Source organism: Garra rufa, chromosome 15 (assembly GCF_049309525.1).
Source record: "Garra rufa chromosome 15, GarRuf1.0, whole genome shotgun sequence".
Classification (NCBI taxonomy): Eukaryota; Metazoa; Chordata; class Actinopteri; order Cypriniformes; family Cyprinidae; genus Garra; species Garra rufa.
This window is the reverse complement of record NC_133375.1, coordinates 26,551,263-26,573,965: the sequence shown is the minus strand read 5'-3', so window position 1 is coordinate 26,573,965 and position 22,703 is coordinate 26,551,263. Positions and strand designations below refer to the sequence as shown.

Here is a 22,703-nt window from a genome sequence, read left to right as displayed (position 1 = left end):
ATGGAAATATTTACTCAAGTATGAGTAAAAGTAACAATCTTAATAGTTACTTGAGTAAGAGTAAAAAAGTATCCGATAAAAAAAGTACTAGTTACTAGTTACTTCTTGATATGAAGTGAAGACCTTGAATTTCAAACTGTTTGGAAAGCTTCCGCACACCTCTCCTTGAAAACATTATATATATATATACAGGGCTCGCAAAATTTCGGGTAGCCCTTCGGGCAGGTACTCTTCAGATTTTGGTAGCCCGAAAATTAATTGGTAACACTTTACAATAAGGTTCATTAGTTAAACATTAGTTAATGTATTAACTAACATGAACTAACCATGAGCAATACATTTGTTACTGTATTTACTAATCTTTATTAACGTTAGTTAACGGAAATACAGTTGTTCATTGTTTGTTCATGTTAGTTCACACTGCATTAACTAATGTTAACAAAATTTTAATAATGTATTAGTAAATGTTGAAATTAACATTAACAAAGATTAATAAATGCTGTATAAGTGCAGTTCATTATTAGTTCATGTTAACTAATGTGGTTAACTAATGTTAACTAATGAACCTTATTGTAAAGTGTTACCAATTAATTTAACTAGCCCAAATAAAAAAAGACCTTTTTTTAAATATAGAAAATCAGATAGGAGTCTAATCAAAAATGTTTTTAATACACAAATATAAACAAATATCAAGGAAGTAATTTTATTTCATTATATTTATTTCATTTACTGTATCTGCAGAATTTTTAAATATTAATTTAAAGCAATTCATAACCACTTTTAAGATCTGCAAAAGTAAAATAAACAGTAATGGGATTGGACATTGTAAAGTAGAAAATTAAGCCATAAAATGGCATGATTTAACATTCAGATACAGTTTCACACAAAAACAAAATATGTTACACTATGGCATTTCATCCTTTAGCTATAACATTAAAAGGGATAAATTGAGTATATAATTTATTATATTTATTTGAAACATAAATATTACTGTACTTGTTTATATTTTAGAAGGCACCTTAACTTTTTACATTTACAACTCTGTGTTTGCTGCATAAAAACATGGGGCGATAATTGCAATCATTTGACCATAAACAGCTGAAAAGAATGTTTTTGAAATGAAAAATTAATTATCTGTCACGAGGGGGCGCTTTAGGAGCGCTGAAATATTACGGTTTCCCTAGTAACAGCTGTCTACACAGCAGTATTAACGCAGTTTTATCAGACATGAAATGAAAATTCCAACGACACGTTTCTGAGGACAGTAACGGAGGAACGCCATCAAATGTAGCGAAGTAAAAGTAAAGTTTTTTCACTATAAATGTACTTGAGTAAGAGTAAAAGTACCTATCTTTAAATATACTCTAAAAGTACTAGTTACCCCAAAAATTTACTCAAGTAAATGTAACGAAGTAAATGTAATTCGTTATTACCCACCTCTGGTTCTGTCCTGGGACCCCTTCTTTTCAATATTTATCTTCTTACTCTTGGCGATATCTTCCGTAAACATGGCATTCTGTTTCACTGTTATGCAGATGACACCCAACTGTACCTCTCTAGCAAACCTAATTCCAATTTCCCTCCTACTACCCTAATTGACTGTTCTCTTACGAGATGTCTCTCGTACTGCGTAAGATATCTTACGCTACGGGGAAAAATCCTTTTCCGCGAGATATTGAAGCCAAAAAATTATCCTTAATTTTGTAACAATGTAAAACGTGTTGCAGCAGCATACAGACATAGGCGAGACAGCTTGCGCGCCTATTGGCTGTTCTGCGGCAACTGCAGCAGCCTATCGAACGAGGCCTAGCGTGACGCCAGACCCAATGACGGTGCTTCGCGCCCACTGCGTCATGTCCCGCCATAACGGGCATGGTCTAGGCCTATATATACCGCTCGTAGGCAGCTATTATCTGATTTTTCATCCTTCAAGCGAAGCACACGCATCGCTGGAGCTGGAGAAGAAGCCGCGCCGTCAATCGGGAGCACCTTCAGCGGGACGAGTCATAGAAGTCGCTGGCCGCGGTGCCTTCCTTGCCTTCCTGCTGCGCTTTCAGGCGCCTATATCCTTTCATTGCTTTACAGTGTTGTGCCTGAACGAGTTCATTGAACGATCGTTCATGAACTCGTTCATATTCTGGGTGAACGTGAACTGAACGTGCTGTATATCTGCCTGATGAACGTGAACGTGAACGTGAACGTGAACGCGCTCATTCTGGCGTTTATGAACGTCGTTCTCTCGTAGTTCAATTTTGTTCTAGAGAGTGCCAGATTGGAGCCAGGCAAAATCCCGGCTATAACCACTGACTGCACAATATCTAGGCTACAACCGCTACAACACAATCTACAACGGACCTTATTATATAGGGGAAAAGACCACATCTGGCAACACCAGCCGCCACAGAGTCGCACCGCGCATGCGTCATCAAATTGCGAAAAATGAATAGAGGCAAAATCCGATGAAGGCAGCGGCACTACTTCTGTCTCAATGATGAATGAAACTTCATATGTCCACTTAAAATAATTTTTTTGAAAAGGTCAGTGATGATCTAGGTGGGAAAAATCTTACCTTTTTGTGTAAACTGTGCCCGTCGGGTCTCAAGAAGCAACTCCGCATAAAAATAAAAGAAACTATGAACTAGTTCATTTTGGAACCTGCGAACTTAGTTCAAAAAATTTGAATTATGAACTATGAACTGAACTAGTTCATTTTAAAATGTGTGAACTGAACTTTGAACTAGTTCATGTAGAAAATGAACTTTCCCAACACTGTTGCTTTATTCATAAAAGAGCAAAGGCGTCTTTTTAAAGATGCCTTCCTGCGGCTCGTGCAGAGCCACACTCAGCGACGGGGATCGCCACGTGATCTGTGTTTCCTGCCTAGGTAAAGAGCATGCAGTTCTCGTGGTCGCTGACGGCGGCTGCCCTCACTGCGAGCCAATGCCTATGGCGACTCTGAGGACTCACCTGGCCTTCTTCACTGAGACTGCTCCCCCGCCCGTATCGCGCCGTAAAAAACGCCGTGCACAGCGGGCCCCGGAACCTTCCCCCAGCCGACAAAGCTCGCCGGTTTCGCCCGCCTTCTTCACCGACCTCGTCAGCCTCCATTCCGGACATAAAGCGGCCGCTGTCTTCTTCCGCTACCATTGATGCTGCTGATGAGGGGGCTCTGATGGAGGAAGAGGATTCCTGCTCTATCCTGGCGTCAGGCAGTGAGGACTGGGCGAGCTCGGTGGACATCGCGCCCCCTGCCTTCAGTCCGTCAGGCACAAAAGCGTCAATTGAGGCGGAGCTAATGAGGATACTCACGCAGGCCACGGCGAGCCTGGGCCTTGAGTGGTCTTCACCAGAGCAGCCCGCTCACAACCGGCTGGACGGCTGTTTCCTGCCAAAAGGGGAACGCGCTTCACATGCGTTAAAACCAGCGCCTTTTCTTCCTGAGCTTCACGAAGAACTGACTAAGTCCTGGAACGGCGTACTAAGTCGGCCCTCCCCTCTAAAGCTTGCCGTCAGACGTCAAACCTGCTCCGCCGGGCTTTCGCCGCCGCCGGGCAAGCCGCGTCAGTGCTGCACACCATGGCCACGCTGCAGATTTTACGGGCCGACCTCCTCCGAAGGCTGGATGAGGGAGGACCCGGATCTGAGAAGTGCTACAGACCTCGCCCTCTGCGCTACTAAGTCCGCAGCACAGGCCATTGGACGTAACATGGAATCTCTCACCATTGCTGAGAGGCACCTGTGGCTAACGCTTTCTGACATGTCTGAGTCTGAGCGTACTGCATTTCTCGACGCACCGCTCTCACCCGCTGGCCTATTCGGATCTTCTGTCAAGGACTTCACAGAAAGATTTGCTGAGGTACAGAAGGCGTCTCAGGCGATGAAGCACTTCCTCCCGAAGCGCTCCAGCTCTGTAAATTGCAGTGCGAGACCGCCTACACAGAGCTCACAGCCCCAGCCACAGTCTGCTGCTGCCACTTCGCAGCGCCGTCAGGCTTAAGGTGCGAGACCGCGTTCACGCTCGTCTGGCCGCTGCCCCGCCGGACGCGGCCCACGGCCCAGGATTGAGTTGAAACCTGAGCCTCTGAAGTCGTCCTAGCACAACTAGGAAAACGATGGTGTACGAGTCCCGCTGTCGCCGGACCCTCACCAAAATTATTCGCTCATCCAGTTCCAACAAATGTGACTGTTCCAGTGTTTTCTGCAGCCAACAAACCGGTCCTGTCGCCCGTTTGCCTGCACACAAAATTCGTTCTTACGGCTACCCAGATAAATTCCCAAAAGAGTGTATTTTCTGGTGTCCCGTCCACGGCTGATTGTGTCTTATGTGTAGTAAGCATGCCCACTTCCTAGTGCCCATCCCTACACACAAACACAACCTGTCACACAGGTCTCGCGCATATAAAATCGGCTCAGGTCGATTGCGCATCACATGTGGTAAATATGCCCGCTCCCCAGTGCTCGCAAACACCACATCACCACGTTCCACGGTTTCTGTAAAAACGAAACCAACGTGCGTTCAAACGAGCGATGTTTGGAGTGTGTTAAATGTGCCCGCTGCCCCACAGTCACACGCACACACAGACATAAAAGCTCCCGCTATCAGCGTGCCCTATGCCTCAAATGTCACGAGCGAAACGCTTGAACTACAGCACACCGAAGCCCCTCTGTTGCTGAAAGAACAGAGTGCGCTTCGTATTCAACCCTTAGCTATTCATGCAGACGCATGGGAAAAGCTTCCCGGGGTTTCAAAGTGGGTGCTGGACATTATAAGAGGAGGCTATTCGCGTCGAGACCACAATGCGTGCAGAAGTAGCACACCTACTTTGAGCCGAAGTGGAGAAATTATTGAGCAAAGGGGCCATAGAGCCTCTCTCTCAAGTTCAGAGCAAAGGAGGGCTATACAGCAGATACTTCCTGGTACCGAAAAAAGACAGCGGTCTCAGACCCATATTAGATCTAAGGCAACTGAACAGAGTGCTTGTGAAGCGACAGTTCAGGGTGCTCACGACCAGAAAAATCCTCGCGCAGGTTCACCAGGGGGATTGGTTCGTGTCAGTGGATCTGAAAGACGTGTATTTTCAAATACAGATAGCGTCACGTCACAGTCCTGCCGTTCGGTTTATCCCTAGCACCCCGTACATTTACGAAGTGCATGGATGTAGCGCTCGCTCCCCTCAGGATGAGGGGCGTGCGAATACTGAACTATTTGGACGATTGGCTGATTCTAGCGCAATCTCGCTCAGTGATCATAGAACACACGACCATTTTACTCGATCACCTCAAGAATTTGGGTCTCAAGGTCAATTGGTCCAAGGGCTCTCTGTTCCCCAGTCAGAAGATTTCTTTCCTGGGCACAGAATTGGACTCGCTGTCCATGATAGCGCGACTATCACCACAGCGCGCGGTAGACAATCGGCGTACTGTGAGCTCGTTCCGCTGCGGCGCGTCTGTCCCGCTCAAGAAATTTCAGAGAATGCTGGGTCTCATGGCCTCAGCATCATCAGTCCTCCAGCTGGGTCTGCTCCGAATGCGCCCACTGAAGTTCTGGCTGAAAGCACGCGTACCGCGCCAAGCATGGATGTCCGGTCATTTCGTCTCAAGGTCAATAAGAAGTGTGTCACAGCTCTGAAACCGTGGAGAGCAGTCGGCTGGTACCAATCAGGTGTAAGCCTGGGGACTTTCTCGAGGATAAGAGTGGTGTCCACAGACGCGTCCACCTCTGGATGGGGGGCTCTGCTCGAGGGCAGACCGTCTTTTGGCCAGTGGTCAGAACGGGAAAAGCTCCTACACATCAACTGCCTCGAAATGCTGGCAGTAGAGAATGCGCTAGCGCGTTTCTGTCCCCGAATAAAAGGAAGCCACGTCCTAGTCCGCTCGGACAACGTGTCTGTGGTATCCTACATAAATCGCCAGGGCGGCCTCAGGTCCAGGAACCTTTACAGGCTAGCAGAACGCCTCCTGGTATGGGCTCAATGTAACCTGCGCTCATTGAGAGCAGTGCACGTGCCGGGGCTCCTGAACGTGGGACAAGACAGACTGTCCAGGAACAATGTTCCGGCAGGCGAATGGTCCCTGCACCCACAGACAGTCCAACTGCTGAGGAAGAATTTTGGCAGAGCGGAAGTAGACCTGTTTGCATCTCAAGACAACGCTCACTGTCCGGAATTTTTCTCCAAGAGCAAGGATGCGCTGGCCCACGTATGGCCCCTCCCTCCTCTTTATGCATTTCCCCCCATCTCTTTCCTGCCGCAGGTGATAGAGCGGATCAAGGAAGATGGGTGTTCAGTGCTGCTGGTGGCGCCGTTCTGGGAAAACCAGCCTTGGTTCCCAGCGTTGATGCAATTGACGAGCACTGCTCCGTGGCCAGTACCAGTGAGGAGAGACCTCCTCTCTCAAGCCCACGGCTCAATCTGGCATCCTCACCCGGAGTTGTGGTCCCTTCATGTTTGGGCCACCTAGGGTTATGTGATGAACTCCCTAAGGGAGTGCTAAACACGATCACGCAGACTAGAGCTCCATCTACAAGACGGCTCTATTCCTCAAAATGGTCTGTGTTTTCGGGCTGGTGCACAACCCGTGGCGTGTCACCCACAGACTGTGGTGTGACGGAGGTGCTTTCTTTCCTACAAGAGCTGCTGGACAAGGGCAGAACCCCGTCCACGCTCAAAGTCTATGTGGCGGCTATAGCAGCGTTCTCAAGGACAACGCTAGGTCAGTCTAAAGGAAGGAACGATTTAGTCATCCGCTTCCTTAAAGGAGCTAAGAGACTGAATCCTCCCAGACCTCCCTCAGTCCCCGTTTGGGACCTTTCTACGGTGCTGGAAGCCATGAAAGGTGGACCATTCGAGCCTTTACAGACGATTGATTTGAAATACCTGTCTTTTAAGACTGTGTTTTTGATGGCTCTCGCTTCAGTGAAGCGCAAAAGGGACTTGCATGTGCTCTCTGTGGGTGCGACGTGCATGGAGTTTGGGCCTAATGACTCAAAGTTATACTCAAACCTAAGCACGGTTATGTTTCAAAATCCCTCAACACACCGTTTAGGGCGCAGGTCATCGCTGTGTCAGCCCTACCGGTCTCTGATGAGGAAATAGATTCGAGCCTTCTCTGCCCAGTCAGGGCATTACGGGCTTATGTGTCTCGCTGAGCAGCTTTTTGTTTCACTTAGTGGACGTTCTAAGGGACTAACTGCGTCGAAACAGAGCCTATCCAGATGGATAGTTGATGCTATAGCACTGGCATACGCTTCTAAGGGCATGCAGTGCCCGTTGGGTGTCAGAGCACATTTCACAAGGGGCGTGGCCTCTTCGTGGGCCTGGTGGAGTGGGATTGCCTTGCAAGATATTTGTACGGCGGCGGGCTGGGCCTCCCCATCTACATTTATAAGGTTTTACAACCTGGAGGTTCCCGCCTTGCAGGCCAGGCTGCTGTCGGTCTGGTTAACCAGCAAACTGTGTGAGACCCATATTTCCACATCAGTTCAGGCCGTAACCCCGCCCTGTCTGTATAACGTATGGAGTGTACTGTGTATCTTGCCATGCATGCACGCGCTCTGGTTGCTTCGATAATGGAAAACTAGATAATAGCTGCTTACGAGCGGTATTTATAGGGCTAGACCACGCCCGTTATGGCGGGACGTGATGCAGTGGGCGCGAAGCACCCTCATTGGGTCTGGCGTCATGCTAGGCCTCATTCGATAGGCTGCTGCAGTTGCCGCAGAACAGCCAATACGCGTTTTACATTGTTACAAAATTAAGGATAATTTTTTGGCTTCAATATCTTGCGGAAAAGGATTTTCCCCGTAGCGTAAGATATCTTACGCAGTACTCGTTCCTTCTCTAGAGAGAACAGAGGTTACGTTAGTAACCGAGTACGTGAACTTAAATCCTGGTTTTCCTCTAATTTCCACAAATTAAGCAGTGACAAAACAAAATTTCTTCTAATTGGCACTAAATCAAACTTATCCAAGACTAAAAGTTTTTTATCTTTTCATTGATGATTCTTCTGTTTGTCCTTCTCCTCAGGTTAAGAGTTTGGGTGTCATCCTGGACAGTACACTGTTATTCCAATCACATATTAACAATATGTGATTGGAATATATCACCCGGTCCGCTTATTTTAATTTACGTAACATTAACCGTCTTCGCCCTTCTCTTACCCCTCATACTACTGCTAATCTTGTTCACAGTCTTGTCATCTCTCGCATCGATTACTGTAATTCTATTCTCTTTGGTCTTTCCCACAAATCCCTCTATAAGCTTCAATTGCTTCAAAACTCAGCAGCCCACATTATTGCCAGAATCCCCTCCTTTCACCACATCACCCCTGTTTTGCAGCAGCTTCACTGGCTTCCGGTTAAGTTTCGGATGATTTCAAGATTCTCTTGTTCACGTTTAAGGCTATTCATAATCTGGCTTCCTCTCTGCATCTTACTGTCCCTTGTGCTCGCCTCTCCACTATGGGGAGCAGGGCATTTTGTTTTTCTGCTCCCAAGCTCTGGAATTCACTGCCACCTGACATCAGAAATATTGATTCTTTCTCTCTCTTCAAATCCAGACTCAAGTCCTATTTGTTTACAATTGCATTACCCACCTAAACTGTCACTGTTTACTTTAACTTTTTTTCTGTTGTTCATTGTATGTTTTTTTTGTTGGTGTTTTTTTTTGTTTGTTTTCCCCTCTTTCTCTCTCCCTCTATTGTATTGTTTGTAACTTATTGTGCGGTGTCCTTGATGTATTATATACATATATAAATATATATATATATATATATATATATATATTCAATATTGTTAGAAATCACGAACAAATTTTATGTGCTGCCTATTCAGGAAACCGTGTTCATTGGCACTGCACAGATGACACCAGCACAACGTGTGTTCCATGCCCTTCATTAACTTTCACTGATGAACCAAATGGCCTCACGGATTGCTTTCCCTGTACTGTATGTGATGCAAGTGAGTGCTTCCATTTCCACTTGATATATATTCATCTGAAAATGTAAAATTTATAGTAAAAAACACCATGGTCACAAGCGTAACCTGAGACGTTTTGAGGGAAAGCGTAACTTTCCTTTTGAGGGAACTCAAACAGCATCCTCTAGCAGTTGCTATGGGGAACAGAATACCCACACTGCCATATTGAGTGGAGTGCATGCCATATTTTCAGAGGCGAGCACTAAGTACCGACTCCACAGTGTAACTGCCGGAGTTACCCCTCGGACGCATCAGTGGCTGTCAGTGACACTATCCCCTTCAGCCAAAGGCCTGAGCTACATACCTAAAATAACTTACCTGAAGTGTCCAGTACAAAGGGAATTGCAGTGAACCGACAATAAACACTTTCCACTCGACCAGAGAGGGAGACTTCCTATGGAATCTTATCCCCAGATCTTATTAGCTAGACAGCCAACGCTGGCCGCACTCCAGCACATACGGGAAGAGTTTGTCATTGGTATCAATGAGGGGAAAGCCAAGCTCAACCACAGAGATGGTCCATTAGGTAGGCCTAACAGAATAAGAAGAGAACTCAGATGCTCGGCCTGGGAGCGGTGTGCTCACGGGTGACCCTCAAAAGCAGAAGTATCTAATTTCAGTCCTGGAGAACCGGTGTACTGCAGAATTTTGCTCTAACCCTCATTAAACACATCAGTACCACGTAATCAAGCTCTTACTAGGCATTCTAGAACTTCTAGGCAGTTGTTTCGAGGACATCAGCCCTTCAAGATTTGCCAAGCTCAATCATAAAGGCAGCCCATCAGGGAAGACAAAGGGAATCAACTTGGTGTGACTGCAACACAGAACTCAGGGAGCAAAGCAGCAAAGCAGTCGACTCTCAGATCAAAAGGAGAACTTACATGCTCAATATGCGGCATGCTCACTGGCAACCCTCCTGAAGAGAGAAGAGCACTGCCAAGCTTAACCATAAAGGCAGCCCATTATTATTACGTATTATCCCGGCCAATGTTTTTGTCTTGTTTAGACATGTACTTCGTGTTTCCCATAGCGACCACTAGAGGACGAAGTTTGAGTTCCCTTGAAAATAAATCATGTCTGTTAATTCAAGTGATTTGAAGATTTGATTTTAAATCTGAAGAGTTGCAAATTAGTTGCTCCAGGAAACTGTCCCTGAAAATAACATAGTGTAAGTGGCTTCAGATGTAACTGCGAAAGTATCTTTTAAAAGACAAGTAACTTAACGCATAATATTTTTTACCCTAGACCGAGGTTTAAGAGAGAATAAAGTATGCACTCGGTCGTCAGATACTGTTTGTGAGCCACTGGAGAGATTCTACTGCATTGATAAAAAGAAAAGCAGCTGCACTTTAGCTGTGCAACATTCTGAATGTAGCCCTGGACAATATATCAAACAAGCAGGTAAATGATAAAAAAAACAAAAAACAAAAAAAAAACTCCTTTCATATAAACATTGGGAAACATTGTTTTATTGTTATCTGTGCTGCTTGAGAATTGTAATAGAAGAAATAGATTTAAAGACAAACACAACAGTTGCAGTAATTTCAACTGTATGTTTACTGTCTCTACAGGTACTGGCTCCACAGACACTGTATGTGCTGATTGTACAGGTGAAACATATTCAAATGGATCTTTCTCCTCCTGTTTATCACACACAAAGTAAGTGCTCTCTTAAAGGAAAAGTCCGGTGTGATATTGACCTAAAGTGTGTTGAATCATGAGACCGGTAATTTCACGAAGGGGAATGTCTGTATAAATCTTCTTGTAAATAAACTACCGGTGCTTTTTCAAAGTTCTCACTGTCTCGTTTTAAATGTCAGGGCCCTTGGAAGTCTACCAATGAAGTGTGGCGCTACTTTGTGCCTTGTAAATGGCGTAAAACAGTGATTTATTTACATGGCTAGTCCGATGCCCTATTCACTCTCATTGACAACCTGTTGTTAGCAACGGCTAACTAACGCCAGAAGTTGAAATGAGCTATGAAGGGTAAGTTCACACTCGGTATCATGATTCAACACTCTTTAGGTCAATATCACACCAGACTTCTCCTTTAAAGGAACACTCCACTTTTTTTGGAAATAGGCTCATTCTCCAACTCCCCCCGAGTTAATAAGTTAAGTTTTACCATTTTGAAATCCATTCAGCCGCTCTCCTGTTCTGGCGATATCACTTTTAGCATAGCTTATTTTCTAGGCTGATAAGATTAGGAACTACACTCCCATTCCGGCGTAATAGTCAAGGAAGTTTGCTGCCGTAATAAGGCTGAAGCAGGAGCAGTAATACCACGCAGCACATGTGCAAATGCTAAATTAGCTGGGAACTCATTTCTGATAATATTCCACCTGCTTCGGCCATATTACATCAGCAAACTTCCTTGACTATTTCGCCGGAATGGAAGTGTAGTTCCTAATCTTATCAGCCTAGAAACTTGCAGCTTTGCATTTCCACCGGTCTTAGTACACAATATAACTACAGAAGAGTCAAGTTTTAAATACAACAAATATGGAAACTCGTTGGACATTTTTGAATGCGATGCTATTGGTCTAATAGGATTCAATGATCTATGCTAAGCTATGCTAAAAGTGATATCGCCAGAACAGGAGAACGGCTGAATGGATTTCAAAATGGTAAAAATCAACTTATTAACTCGGGGGGAGTTGGAGAATGAGCCTATTTCCCAAAAAAGTGGAGTGTTCCTTTAAGCTGTCTATGTGGGCTGTTGGTCATTTTTCAAAAAATCTGATCCTGGATATTATTTACAGATGTGAGGCCACGGGACGTACTGAAACACATCCAGGAACACATTCTTCTGACTCTGAATGTGGAAATCCCCCTACTCCTGTAGCAGTCATTGCTACTAGTGTTATAGTTATTTTAATAATAATTGTACTAGTATGTTTTTTCACATTTAAACATATTCAGAAGAAGAAACGATTTAAAAGTTCAGGTAGGTTTCATTCAGTTATTTTTGAAGTATGAAATCTATAATTGTTTTTTCTGTAATTAATTATAGTTTCATGTGAAAATTCAAGAATCAATTCAGACACTTTAACAATCATTTATACACTGTATAATTGTTGCACCTAATAATTGTGCTGTAGGGAGGATTACACAGATTTTTGCTGAATTGATGCTCAATAAACATTTTTTTCTTATGATCAATGTTAAAAGTTGTGCTGTTAAATTTATTGTGGAAACCATGATAAAGTAGCATTCAGAGGTAAGTAAGATTAAAAAAAGAAAAGATGTTATTAAAAAATCTGTTTCAAAAATATTACACAGCAAAACATTATGCAGTTTTGAATAATAATAATAAGAAGAACCATTATTAATATTATATTAGAACTATTTTAGAATGATTTCTGAAGGACTGGAGTAATGACTGCTGAAAATTCAGCTTTACCATTACATTTATAATATTTTAAAATATATTAAAATATAAAACAACTCTACCAAATTGGTTAACACTTTATAACAACTACACATTATGAACCATTAGTTAAGCATTAGTAAATAGTCAATTCATCATTTATAAATCATTATCTCTACATTAATAGACAGTAGTAAGCAGTTTATAAATGCAGCTTTAAATTCTTTGTTCTTGATATCTATAATGTGTTTAATAACTGTATTTTCATACTTTATTAAAGATCAATTTATCATTTCTAAATTAAATGTTACATTATTTACAAATCAGTTATGTAGTTGTCATCAGTGGTATATAAGATCATTTAGAAAGTGTAAGTAAATGATTAATGAACTATTTAAATGTACATTTATACATATTATTTAGAAATATAGTAATAACTTGTTAATAAATGCTTTATTAACACATATTCCTATTGTAATTCATGATTAATTCAGGTAGTTATAAAACATTTAGTAGTTGTCCGTTAACTGTTTTTGTGAGCTCATCTAAAGTGTAGACTTTTTATACCTTGTAAAGCTTTTACAAAGCAGATTTAAAGGCTCAGTTATCTTAAAGAGAAGGGAACAATAGAGTAATAAAGAAGACACACACACACACACACACACACACACATATATATATATAAACAAATGAAACTGTATGTATATATATATATATATATATATATATATATATATAAAACTGTACAATATACAATATATATGATGTTTTTGCATCTTAAAACAAATATTTCTATAGTCTATATCACTCGTTGTTTGTTACCTTTTTGTTTAGAAGATAGTGAAATCTTTAGATGAGCTCACAAAAATAGATAACTGACAACTACTAAATATTTTATAACTACCTGAATTAATCATGAATTACAGTAAGAATAAGTGTTAATAAAGCATTTATTAACACACTGAGTAACTATTGTATGTCTAAATAATATGTCGAAATGTGCATTTAAAATTTTGTAATCATTTAGTTACACTTTCTAAATGATCTTATGAATCGCTGACATCTAAATAACTGGTCTGTTAATAATATAAAACTTCATTTAGAAATGATTAACTGATCATTAATACATTATGAAAATACAATTAATAAAAACATTATAAATATGCTTATAAATCAGGAAGTAAACATTCATAGCTGAATTTATAAACTGCTCACTACTGTCTATTAATGTGGGGATAATGCTTTATAACTGATGAACTGACTATTTACTAATGTTTAACTAATGATTCATAGTGTGTAGTTATTATAAAGTGTTTGTCACAAACGGGACGACCAAGAGTGAGGATCCAAATGCAAGGCTTTATTAAGCAGATCGTAGTCAGACAGACAGGGTCGAAAACACCAGCAAACATGAACAGCGAAGACAATCCAATAGCGTAATCCAATAAACAAGCGTGGGTCAAAATCCAAGTGGGCAGTCCAAATGAAACAATGAAATGAAAACAAGAAACTAGAAAACTAAGACTAAGACTGGGAAAACAAAAACAGAACTATGGCTAGGGAACAACAAGGAGACTAGGAAACCTGAGAGCAAAGGAAAACGCTTGGTAGAGTCCGCTGGAGCAAAACAATACTTCGCGATGTGTGTGTGTGATGAGCTGGCTTTTATGTCTGATAAACAGGAAGTAACCATAGAGGCAGCAGAGGGAGCAGCAACAGTCAGTGGGGGTAAGGGCTCCCTCTGCTGGCCTGGCGTGACATAGCCCCCCCCCCAAGGAGCGGCTTCCAGACGCTCCAAAAAACAACAGGAGGAAACAGTCCAGGGGAGCGGTGGGGGGGCCAGGAGACTGAGGCAGAACAGGTTGGGCAAAGGCCCTCCAGAGCAGGGCAGGAGATTCAGGAGCCCTCCAGGGCAGGGCTGGAGGCAGAGCAGTCCTTTGAGGTGGAGCAAGAGTCCTAGGAGCCCTCCAGGGCGGAGCAGGAGGCTTAGCGACCCTCCGGGGCAGAGCAGGAAGCGTAGAAGCCCTCCAGGGCGGAGCCGAAGGCGGAGCAAGGGGTTTAGGAACCCTCCAGGGCGGAGCAGGAGGCGGAGCGGCCCTCCAGGGCAGAGCAGGAGGCGCAGGAGCCCTCCAGGGCGGAGCAGGAGGCGCAGGAACCCTCCAGGGCGGAGCAGAAGGCGCAGGAGCCCTCCAGGGCGGAGCAGGAGGCGCAGGAGCCCTCCAGGGCGAATCAGGAGGCGCAGGAGCCCTCCAGGGCGGAACAGGAGGCGCAGGAGCCCTCCAGGGCAGAACAGGAGGCGCAGGAGCCCTCCAGGGCGGAGCAGGAGGCGCAGGAGCCCTCCAGGGCGAATCAGGAGGCGCAGGAGCCCTCCAGGGCGGAACAGGAGGCGCAGGAGCCCTCCAGGGCAGAACAGGAGGCGCAGGGGCCCTCCAGGGCGGAACAGGAGGCGTAGAAGCCCTCCAGGGCGGAACAGGAGGCCGCATTATGGACTGGGACCTGGGGAGAACAGAGATAGAGGAGGCAGACAGAGCAAGGAGAGAAGTAGAGAGTTCATGGGAGAACGTGGCCTCCATAGCCGTGACCAGGCAGACGAGAACTTCAGGAACGACTTTCGTGGCAGTTCCTGGGCAGACAGAGACTTCTGGAACGGCCCCAGACGCCAAGACAGAGATGACAGGGAACCTAGGCGGTGCAGGCAGAGCAGGGAGTCTTGGCGGGGCAGACAGAGCAAGGGACCTTGGCGGAGCAGACAGAGCAAGGAGTCTTGGCGGAACAGGCAGAGCAAGGAACCTTGGCGGAGCAGGTAGAGCAAGGAGTCCTGGCGGAGCAGATATAGCAGGGAACCCTGGCGGTGCTGGCAGAGCAGGGAGCACTGGCGGTGCTGGCAGAGCAGGGAGCACAGGCGATGCGGGCAGAGCGTGAAGCCTTGGCTGAGCGGGCAGAGCGTGAAGCCTTGGCGGAGCGGGCAGAGCGTGAAGCCTTGGCGGAGCGGGCAGAGCGTGAAGCCTTGGCGGAGCGGGCAGAGCGTGAAGCCTTGGCGGAGCGGGCAGAGCGTGAAGCCTTGGCGGAGCGGGCAGAGCGTGAAGCCTTGGCGGAGCGGGCAGAGCGTGAAGCCTTGGCGGAGCGGGCAGAGCGTGAAGCCTTGGCGGAGCGGGCAGAGCGTGAAGCCTTGGCGGAGCGGGCAGAGCGTGAAGCCTTGGCGGAGCGGGCAGGGCGTGAAGCCTTGGCGGAGCGGGCAGAGCGTGAAGTTCCGCTATGTACGCCACCTCCGAAAGAGGTATAGGCGCAGCGGACATGCCTGTAGATGAGGTCTCCAGAACAAACTTGTGGGCAGACTCATGGGCCGAAGAGGCAACTGGGGCGCAGTGTGCAGCCCACACACTCAAAATGGCGATAGCCATAACAGGTAACACAGTTGGCAGAGGAATGCCCTCCGGGTCATTGGGCGTGGGGCTTGGGAGCGTTGGCTCTGTGTGACTTGGGAGCGTTGGTTCTGCATGGCTTGGCAGCGTTGGCTCTGCATGGCTTGGGAGCGTTGGCTCTGCATGGCTTGGGAGCGTTGGCTCTGCATGGCTTGGGAGCGTTGGCTCTGCATGGCTTGGGAGCGTTGGCTCTGCATGGCTTGGGAGCGTTGGCTCTGCATGGCTTGGGAGTGAAGGCTCTGGATGCTCAGGGGAGATGTGACTTGGCAGTGAAGAAGTAGCTATGACCTGACTCGTCATGACAAGAGCAGCAGTGACTTGATTTGGCGTGAGAGGGACAGCTGTGGCTTGGCTTGGCTCGGAGGGAACAGCTGCTTGACTTGGCCTGACAGGAACAGCAGCTGTATCTTGACTTGTCCTGGCAGGGACAGTGACTGTGACGTGACTTGACTCGGCAGGGACAGCAGCTGTAACTTGACTTGACTTGGTAGGAACGGCAGCTGGTGCAGGTTCGAGAGAAGCAGATATGACGTTCACAGGCGATGGCTTGGTTGACGTGGCGTGAGCAGATGCTGGCTTGGTTGACGTGGCGCTAGCAGACGCTGGCTTGGCTGATGTGGCGCTAGCAGACGCTGGCTTGGCTGATGTGGGGTGAGCAGACGTTGGCTCGGCTGACAGTAAGGGACCAGCCGAACGAGCTGACAGCAGTGGTGGGTCCTCCAAGCTAGACATTAGTCTCTGATACGTCCTGGAAGGGTGAGAGTCTGACGCTGTAGCCACCCTGTTAATAACAGCCTCAGGTATGGCGGCCATTTTGTGTGCCAGCACGGGCGTGGCGGTCATCTTGGGTGCAGGCTCTGGCGTGGCGGCCCTCTTTGCAGCAGGCTCTGGCGTGGCGGCCATCTTTGCAGCAGGCTCTGGCGTGGCGGCCATCTTTGCAGCAGGCTCAGGCGTGGCGGCCATCTTAGCAGCAGGCTCTGGCGTGGCGACCATCTTAGCAGCAGGCTCTGGCGTGGCGGCCATCTTTGCAGCAGGCTCTGGCGTGGTGGCCATTCTGACCGGGAACTCAGGAACGGAAGCCATCTTATGAACGTGCTTTGGAACGGCGGCCATCTTGTGAGCAGGGTCTGGAAGAGCGGCCATTTTGCGAACAGGATCAGGAAGGGCGGCCATCTTGGGTGCAGTCTCAGGAAAGGCGGCCATCTTATGAGCTGACTCGGGAAGGACAGCCATCTTGGAAGCAGGCTTTGGGACGGCGGCCATCTTGTGAACTGGCTTGGGGGTGGCAGCCATCTTGTGAACAGGCTTGGGGATGGCGGCCATCTTGTGATCGGGCCTTGGGGTGGCAGCCATCTTGTGAGAGAAGTCAGACGTGGTAGATTTCTTGTGAGCTGGGTCCAATCGGGTGACCATCTTGAATGCGGACTCAGGAAGGATGGTCATTCCGAAAGCTGATTCGGGAAAGGCGGCCATTTTGTGAACAGGTTTAGGGAAGGTAGCCATCTTGTGAAGGGGCTCCTGAAAGGCAGACATCTTATGAACAGGCTTTGAACTAGCAGACATCTTGTGCTTTGGCTCTGGGCTAGTAGACATCTTGTGCTGTGGCTCGAAGCTAGCAGACGTCCTGTGCTGTGGCTCGAAGCTAGCAGACATCTTGTGCTGTGGCTCGAAGCTAGCAGACATCTTGTGCTGTGGCTTGAAGCTAGCAGACATCTTGTGCTGGGGCTCAACTAGAATACCCACAGTACATGGAGAGCCGCATAACGACAGTGCATAGTTCATATAATCCTTCAGTGAGCATAAGGATTTCCCCCCAGGCAACATTGATCTTGTTGGTTCATTCAGCCCCATACGGAATAAGTCCTTAAAGTATACCTCATCAAAAAATGATACTTTATGCAACAACTCACTGAAACGTTGAACATATTCCTTGATGGGGAGATCTCCTTGTCTGAGGAGCAGAAGTTGGTCGACTGGGTCCATGTTGTGATGCTGGTGGTGAGTAAAGCCGCTGGATCCGGGTGTGGCGAAGTATTCTGTCACAAACGGGACGACCAAGAGTGAGGATCCAAATGCAAGGCTTTATTAAGCAGATCGTAGTCAGACAGACAGGGTCGAAAACACCAGCAAACATGAACAGCGAAGACAATCCAATAGCGTAATCCAATAAACAAGCGTGGGTCAAAATCCAAGTGGGCAGTCCAAATGAAACAATGAAATGAAAACAAGAAACTAGAAAACTAAGACTAAGACTGGGAAAACAAAAACAGAACTATGGCTAGGGAACAACAAGGAGACTAGGAAACCTGAGAGCAAAGGAAAACGCTTGGTAGAGTCCGCTGGAGCAAAACAATACTTCGCGATGTGTGTGTGTGATGAGCTGGCTTTTATGTCTGATAAACAGGAAGTAACCATAGAGGCAGCAGAGGGAGCAGCAACAGTCAGTGGGGGTAAGGGCTCCCTCTGCTGGCCTGGCGTGACAGTGTTACATCAAATGGTAATAATAATTTACCATGTTAATGTTTTTTACTGTGTTTTTGAGCAAATAAAATCAGCTTTTATGAGAATATACAGCGTATTTCAAAAACAGTAATGATAAAAAATATAAATAAAAATAAAAAATCTAAACGTTTGACCGGTAGTTTGTATTGTTAGCTACATTAATTCTTAATTAATTAATTAATTAATATTGTTCTCTCTCTTCTGTTCAAATAGGGACACAGGTATGTAGAACTTATTTTTGCACCTGAATAAGAATGAAAACCAAAGTTTGTTTACTTTAGTACTATTTGTTTTAATAATGCGTGTTTGTTTTTGTTCAAAAGGAAACAGGAAATGGTTTACATGAAAGAGACGGTTCGAAAGGTAAGAATAAAGTATATCATATAGACAAAGAAATACAAGACCCAGTTATTCAGCTTATATAAATGGTGAGAAACCTGAAAGACACGATACTAGATTTTAATTATTTGAATTATACAATATTTTAGTCTCCTGTGGTTTTACTGTGATAAATGTATGCATTAAGACATTATTTGTGCTTCTGCAATCTGAAAAGTAATTTTTTAATGTTTTTTTTCAGTTTTTGGTGGCAGAAAATTTGGTGACTCATTTGAAACAGAAGAACAAGTCCTGACAGCCTGCAAATGACTACAGTCTCTACTCAGACATTTCACTACATTTACTACAGGAGTTATCATGCCTGAAATTTAGCAGAGCCACAGTCATTTCAATGAAAGTCAAACAGCAATAAATTATTTTCCCATCTTCTATTAATCATTTACTAATGAAAAACTATGCATGCCAAGCGTTAAAAAGTAATACTGAATGTAAGAACAATATGTACATGATCTAGCATACTTTCTATACACTTTTTCATCAATTTCTATAAAAAACTTAATGGAAACAGTATTTTGTTGCTTTTTTGCACAATTAAATATTTTTGTAGAAATACCAAAATCTATTAATTTAAAAAAATAATTTTTATAACAGCCTCTTTTTTAAAACAAAGTTAGCAATACTTAAAATGTAAGCCTTTCTGTGTGTTTTATTTTATCACATTTTGTCAACTTCTCAAAGGCAATCTAGTATTTGTCATACCCCTGGACTGTTGATGTTGGTTTCACCCCAAAGAGAAATGTTGGGAGGCTGAATCAAAGCATAGCTCAGTATCTTAGTACTGTCACACCCCTGGACTTTGAGTTGGTTTCTCCCATCCTTTTCCCCCCGCTGTTTTCTGTTACTTGGTTTGTTCCCATCATTACCCACACCTGTGTTTGTAATCAACATGTCTATATAATGTGTGTGCTTTCCATTATGTCTTGTCGATCATTAAATGTTACCACGCTGTGTTCCTGTATCTGCCTGCTTCCCTTGGATTATTAAATACCTTCACTTTTACTCCGTCGTTGTTCGTATGTTAAGTGTAAACGTGACAGAACGATCGACCGTAACAGTTTATTTTTTGTGAATTCCCCCGTTTTGTTTTGCGTCTTTTTTCAGTCTTTTGTTTCCGTCGTGTTCGTCACCAGATTTCACCAATATGAAACTTGCTTCCATCAACGTCCGTCCAAGGAGGGGAAACGCAATCCTGGATGGTTATACTACCTTTATATTCCAGGATGGCAGGGATCTTGAGGACTACGTGGAGGAGTTTATCAGCATTTGTCATCTTGCTAGCTGCGATGACGTCTGCCTTATGGAGGGATTTTGGTGTGGACTGGATGAGGATCTCCGCTTCGTCATGCCCGAAGGTGAGCCATGCTGGACCCTAACTCAATATATTAACATCTTGCTGAGTGCTTGGGGTTCACAGCTCTGCCTTGACGAAGCGGAGGAGGATTACAACGCCGTCCAGTCACACCACGCAGACGTCTCGCAGCGCGACCCGGAACCCAGCCAATTACCACCCCGACCCGCGGAATATCAGCCTGAGCCCACCGCTGACGGGGAGCTACCACCCGCCGCGACCAGCGTGCCATCGCGAGGAGGAGCGACAGAGCAGCTGATCGTCACGGAGCCAGAGTGGCACGAGGCGTCAGACCAGGTGTGTGAGCCGGCTTCAGTAACCGCGACGGTGAAGTCAGTGGAGGTTGAGAATGCTAAGGACAGCATTACCCACTGCACCACCACTGAGGGTGAGCTTAATACGATTCCGGGACATTTTTCTATGGACATTTCTGTGATTAATATGGATTATTCTGAGGATGTTTGGACTGAACTTTCTAATATCTCTGAACTTACTACCCGTCATAATTTCCCACCCACCCTCCCTCAGTTACATCAGTTTATTAACGATAATGTGTCAGCCATGCCACCACTGCCACCTGTCAGTCCTTCTGCTCACCCTCAGCTCAACATCTGTGCAGTGGGTTCGCCGCAGGTCTGCCAGTCACCATCGGCGTCATGGCTGGAGGATTCCTCATCTCCGCCTCCAGCCTCAGAGTCCTGGACTCCGCCTCGGCCCTCCGAACCTGCGGCTCCACCTCGTCTCTCAGCTCCCTCGTCTCCACCGTCGCCCGTCGGTCCACCAGCTTCACCGCGCTCCATCGTCCTTCCGGCTCCGCCTCGGTCTGTCGTCATCCCACCTTCGCCTAAGGATTCCACTCCTCGCTACGCCTCGTTGCTCCATCCCACCGGCTCCGTGGAACTCCTCCATCCCTCTGGCACAGCCTCAGTCCTCTGTCGCTCCGGTTCCGCCGCGGACCTCCGGATCTCCGCCTCCGCCTTGGTCGCCAGAGCCTTGGGTTCCACCTTGGCCCTCCGGATCCTCGGTGTCGCCCGGGATCATCAGCTCTCCGTCTCCGCCTCGGGCTCTACCACCACCTGCTCCGCCTCCGTCGGTCAGCCCCCGGGAGTCGTCAGCCCACTCTCCACCATGGCTCCTCCCTCCATCGGCTCCACCGTGGCGTTCCATCTTGGCTGCAGTCTGGGTATCACCTGGCTCCTCCTGCTCCGGATCCCTCCCGTCTCCTCCTTGGCTCCTCCCTCCGTCATCACCACCATGGATTATTCAGTCACCACCCTGGACTTCATTCCTGGCCCCCCTTCCGGAAGAACGTCCTCCATCCAAACCCCCTCCTAAGGACTTTGTAGTTCGGTCGGCACGTGGACGCGCCTTTTCCGGGAGGGGGGTGTAATGTCACACCCCTGGACTTTGAGTTGGTTTCTCCCATCCTTTTCCCCCCGCTGTTTTCTGTTACTTGGTTTGTTCCCATCATTACCCACACCTGTGTTTGTAATCAACATGTCTATATAATGTGTGTGCTTTCCATTATGTCTTGTCGATCGTTAAATGTTACCACGCTGTGTTCCTGTATCTGCCTGCTTCCCTTGGATTATTAAATACCTTCACTTTTACTCCGTCGTTGTTCGTGTGTTAAGTGTAAACGTGACAAGTACATGAGAGATACGAAAATGTTGTTTCATTTAAGTACAAGGTTTTATTTTTCGATATTTCACCCTGTTTTGTCCAACTTCTCAAATCAGTGTTAGCTGGTTTTACTGCAAAAACACTTTGTGAAATACTCTTAGAGCAAATTTAGGAGTCCTAAAATTCAGATTGACATCCATTATTTTTAAGAGGTTCTCCTAAATCAGCAAGTTAGTAGCTACTTTTAGCCTTGATGTTTTGTGAATATGGCTCCAGTTCATTCTGATATATACTGCAAAAACATATATTTGAATTACACTACTACAAACTGTATATTGATAGTGGTTTATATTTGCATAATAAAATAAATGCTTGTTGTGGGCTAGTTTTGGTTTTGCACAATTTTTTTGTGTGTGTTGTTAGTGTAACAGTATATAGCTTGTTATAAATAGGTGGAAGGGGATAGCTTTATGTAGATGAACGGTCAGTATTTTTTAAGTGTCATTCTGATATTTTGAGTACAAATAATAAGGAAAATGCATGTTCAAAATAACCACGTGAGAAAAGGCTGTGCCAGATCCTGTCCATTCCAGTCGCATTTTTCATCTCAAATCTTTATAACAAACAACTCCTTTTCTGTTTTTAAGCAAACAAACAGTGTATATTTGACATTGTGTCTACAGCAGTCAATGTGGGCAGAAGTCAGTTTGCACATAGTTCTAAAAAAGGTACTCAAAGAAAATAATTATTGTATTATGTTTATAAAAAGGGTGGGTATTTTTTGTGTGGGTCAAGCCATAACATCTATATGGCTTAACCCATATCTTTTCACATATTCAACAGTAATCAAGAAACTACTGATTTAACCATCATTGTATACAACTGCAGAAGTATTTTTCAAATGGCCACTAGTTGGCAGTGTACTGTTTGATGGAGCAACAGATGTTTGGGGTAGATGTTTAAAGGAATATCAATAATTTATTCAAAAATAAACATTTGTGTCAAATTTATGCACCAAAAGGCCATCCAAGATTTGGAGAAATTGAGCATTACATCACTTGTGAA

The 22,703-nt window shown here is 45.5% G+C and overlaps 1 protein-coding gene across 1 annotated transcript; it reads left to right on the top strand.

Moving 5' to 3' along the window:
- The first annotated feature begins 5,805 nt into the window (after positions 1-5,805).
- Positions 5,806-12,098, top strand: LOC141287701 (uncharacterized). The gene is made up of 6 exons (XM_073819840.1): positions 5,806-6,372; positions 8,025-8,059; positions 8,796-8,956; positions 10,220-10,375; positions 10,546-10,633; positions 11,737-12,098. The coding sequence occupies exons 1-6, from the start codon at positions 5,806-5,808 to the stop codon at positions 11,951-11,953; spliced, it is 1,224 nt and encodes a 407-aa protein (XP_073675941.1). The 3' UTR covers positions 11,954-12,098.
- The last annotated feature ends 10,605 nt before the right edge of the window (positions 12,099-22,703 follow it).

What these genes read in the sequence shown, in the direction of transcription:
- LOC141287701 (XM_073819840.1), top strand. Translation starts at nt 5,806, where the DNA reads ATGCTGGCAGTAGAGAATGCGCTAGCGCGTTTCTGTCCCCGAATAAAA. An exon ending in CTGCTCCGTGGCCAGTACCA is followed by an intron (nt 6,373 to 8,024) that starts GTGAGGAGAGAC and finishes CCTTCTCCTCAG; the next exon opens with GTTAAGAGTTTGGGTGTCAT. An exon ending in TCCTGTTTATCACACACAAA is followed by an intron (nt 10,634 to 11,736) that starts GTAAGTGCTCTC and finishes TATTATTTACAG; the next exon opens with ATGTGAGGCCACGGGACGTA.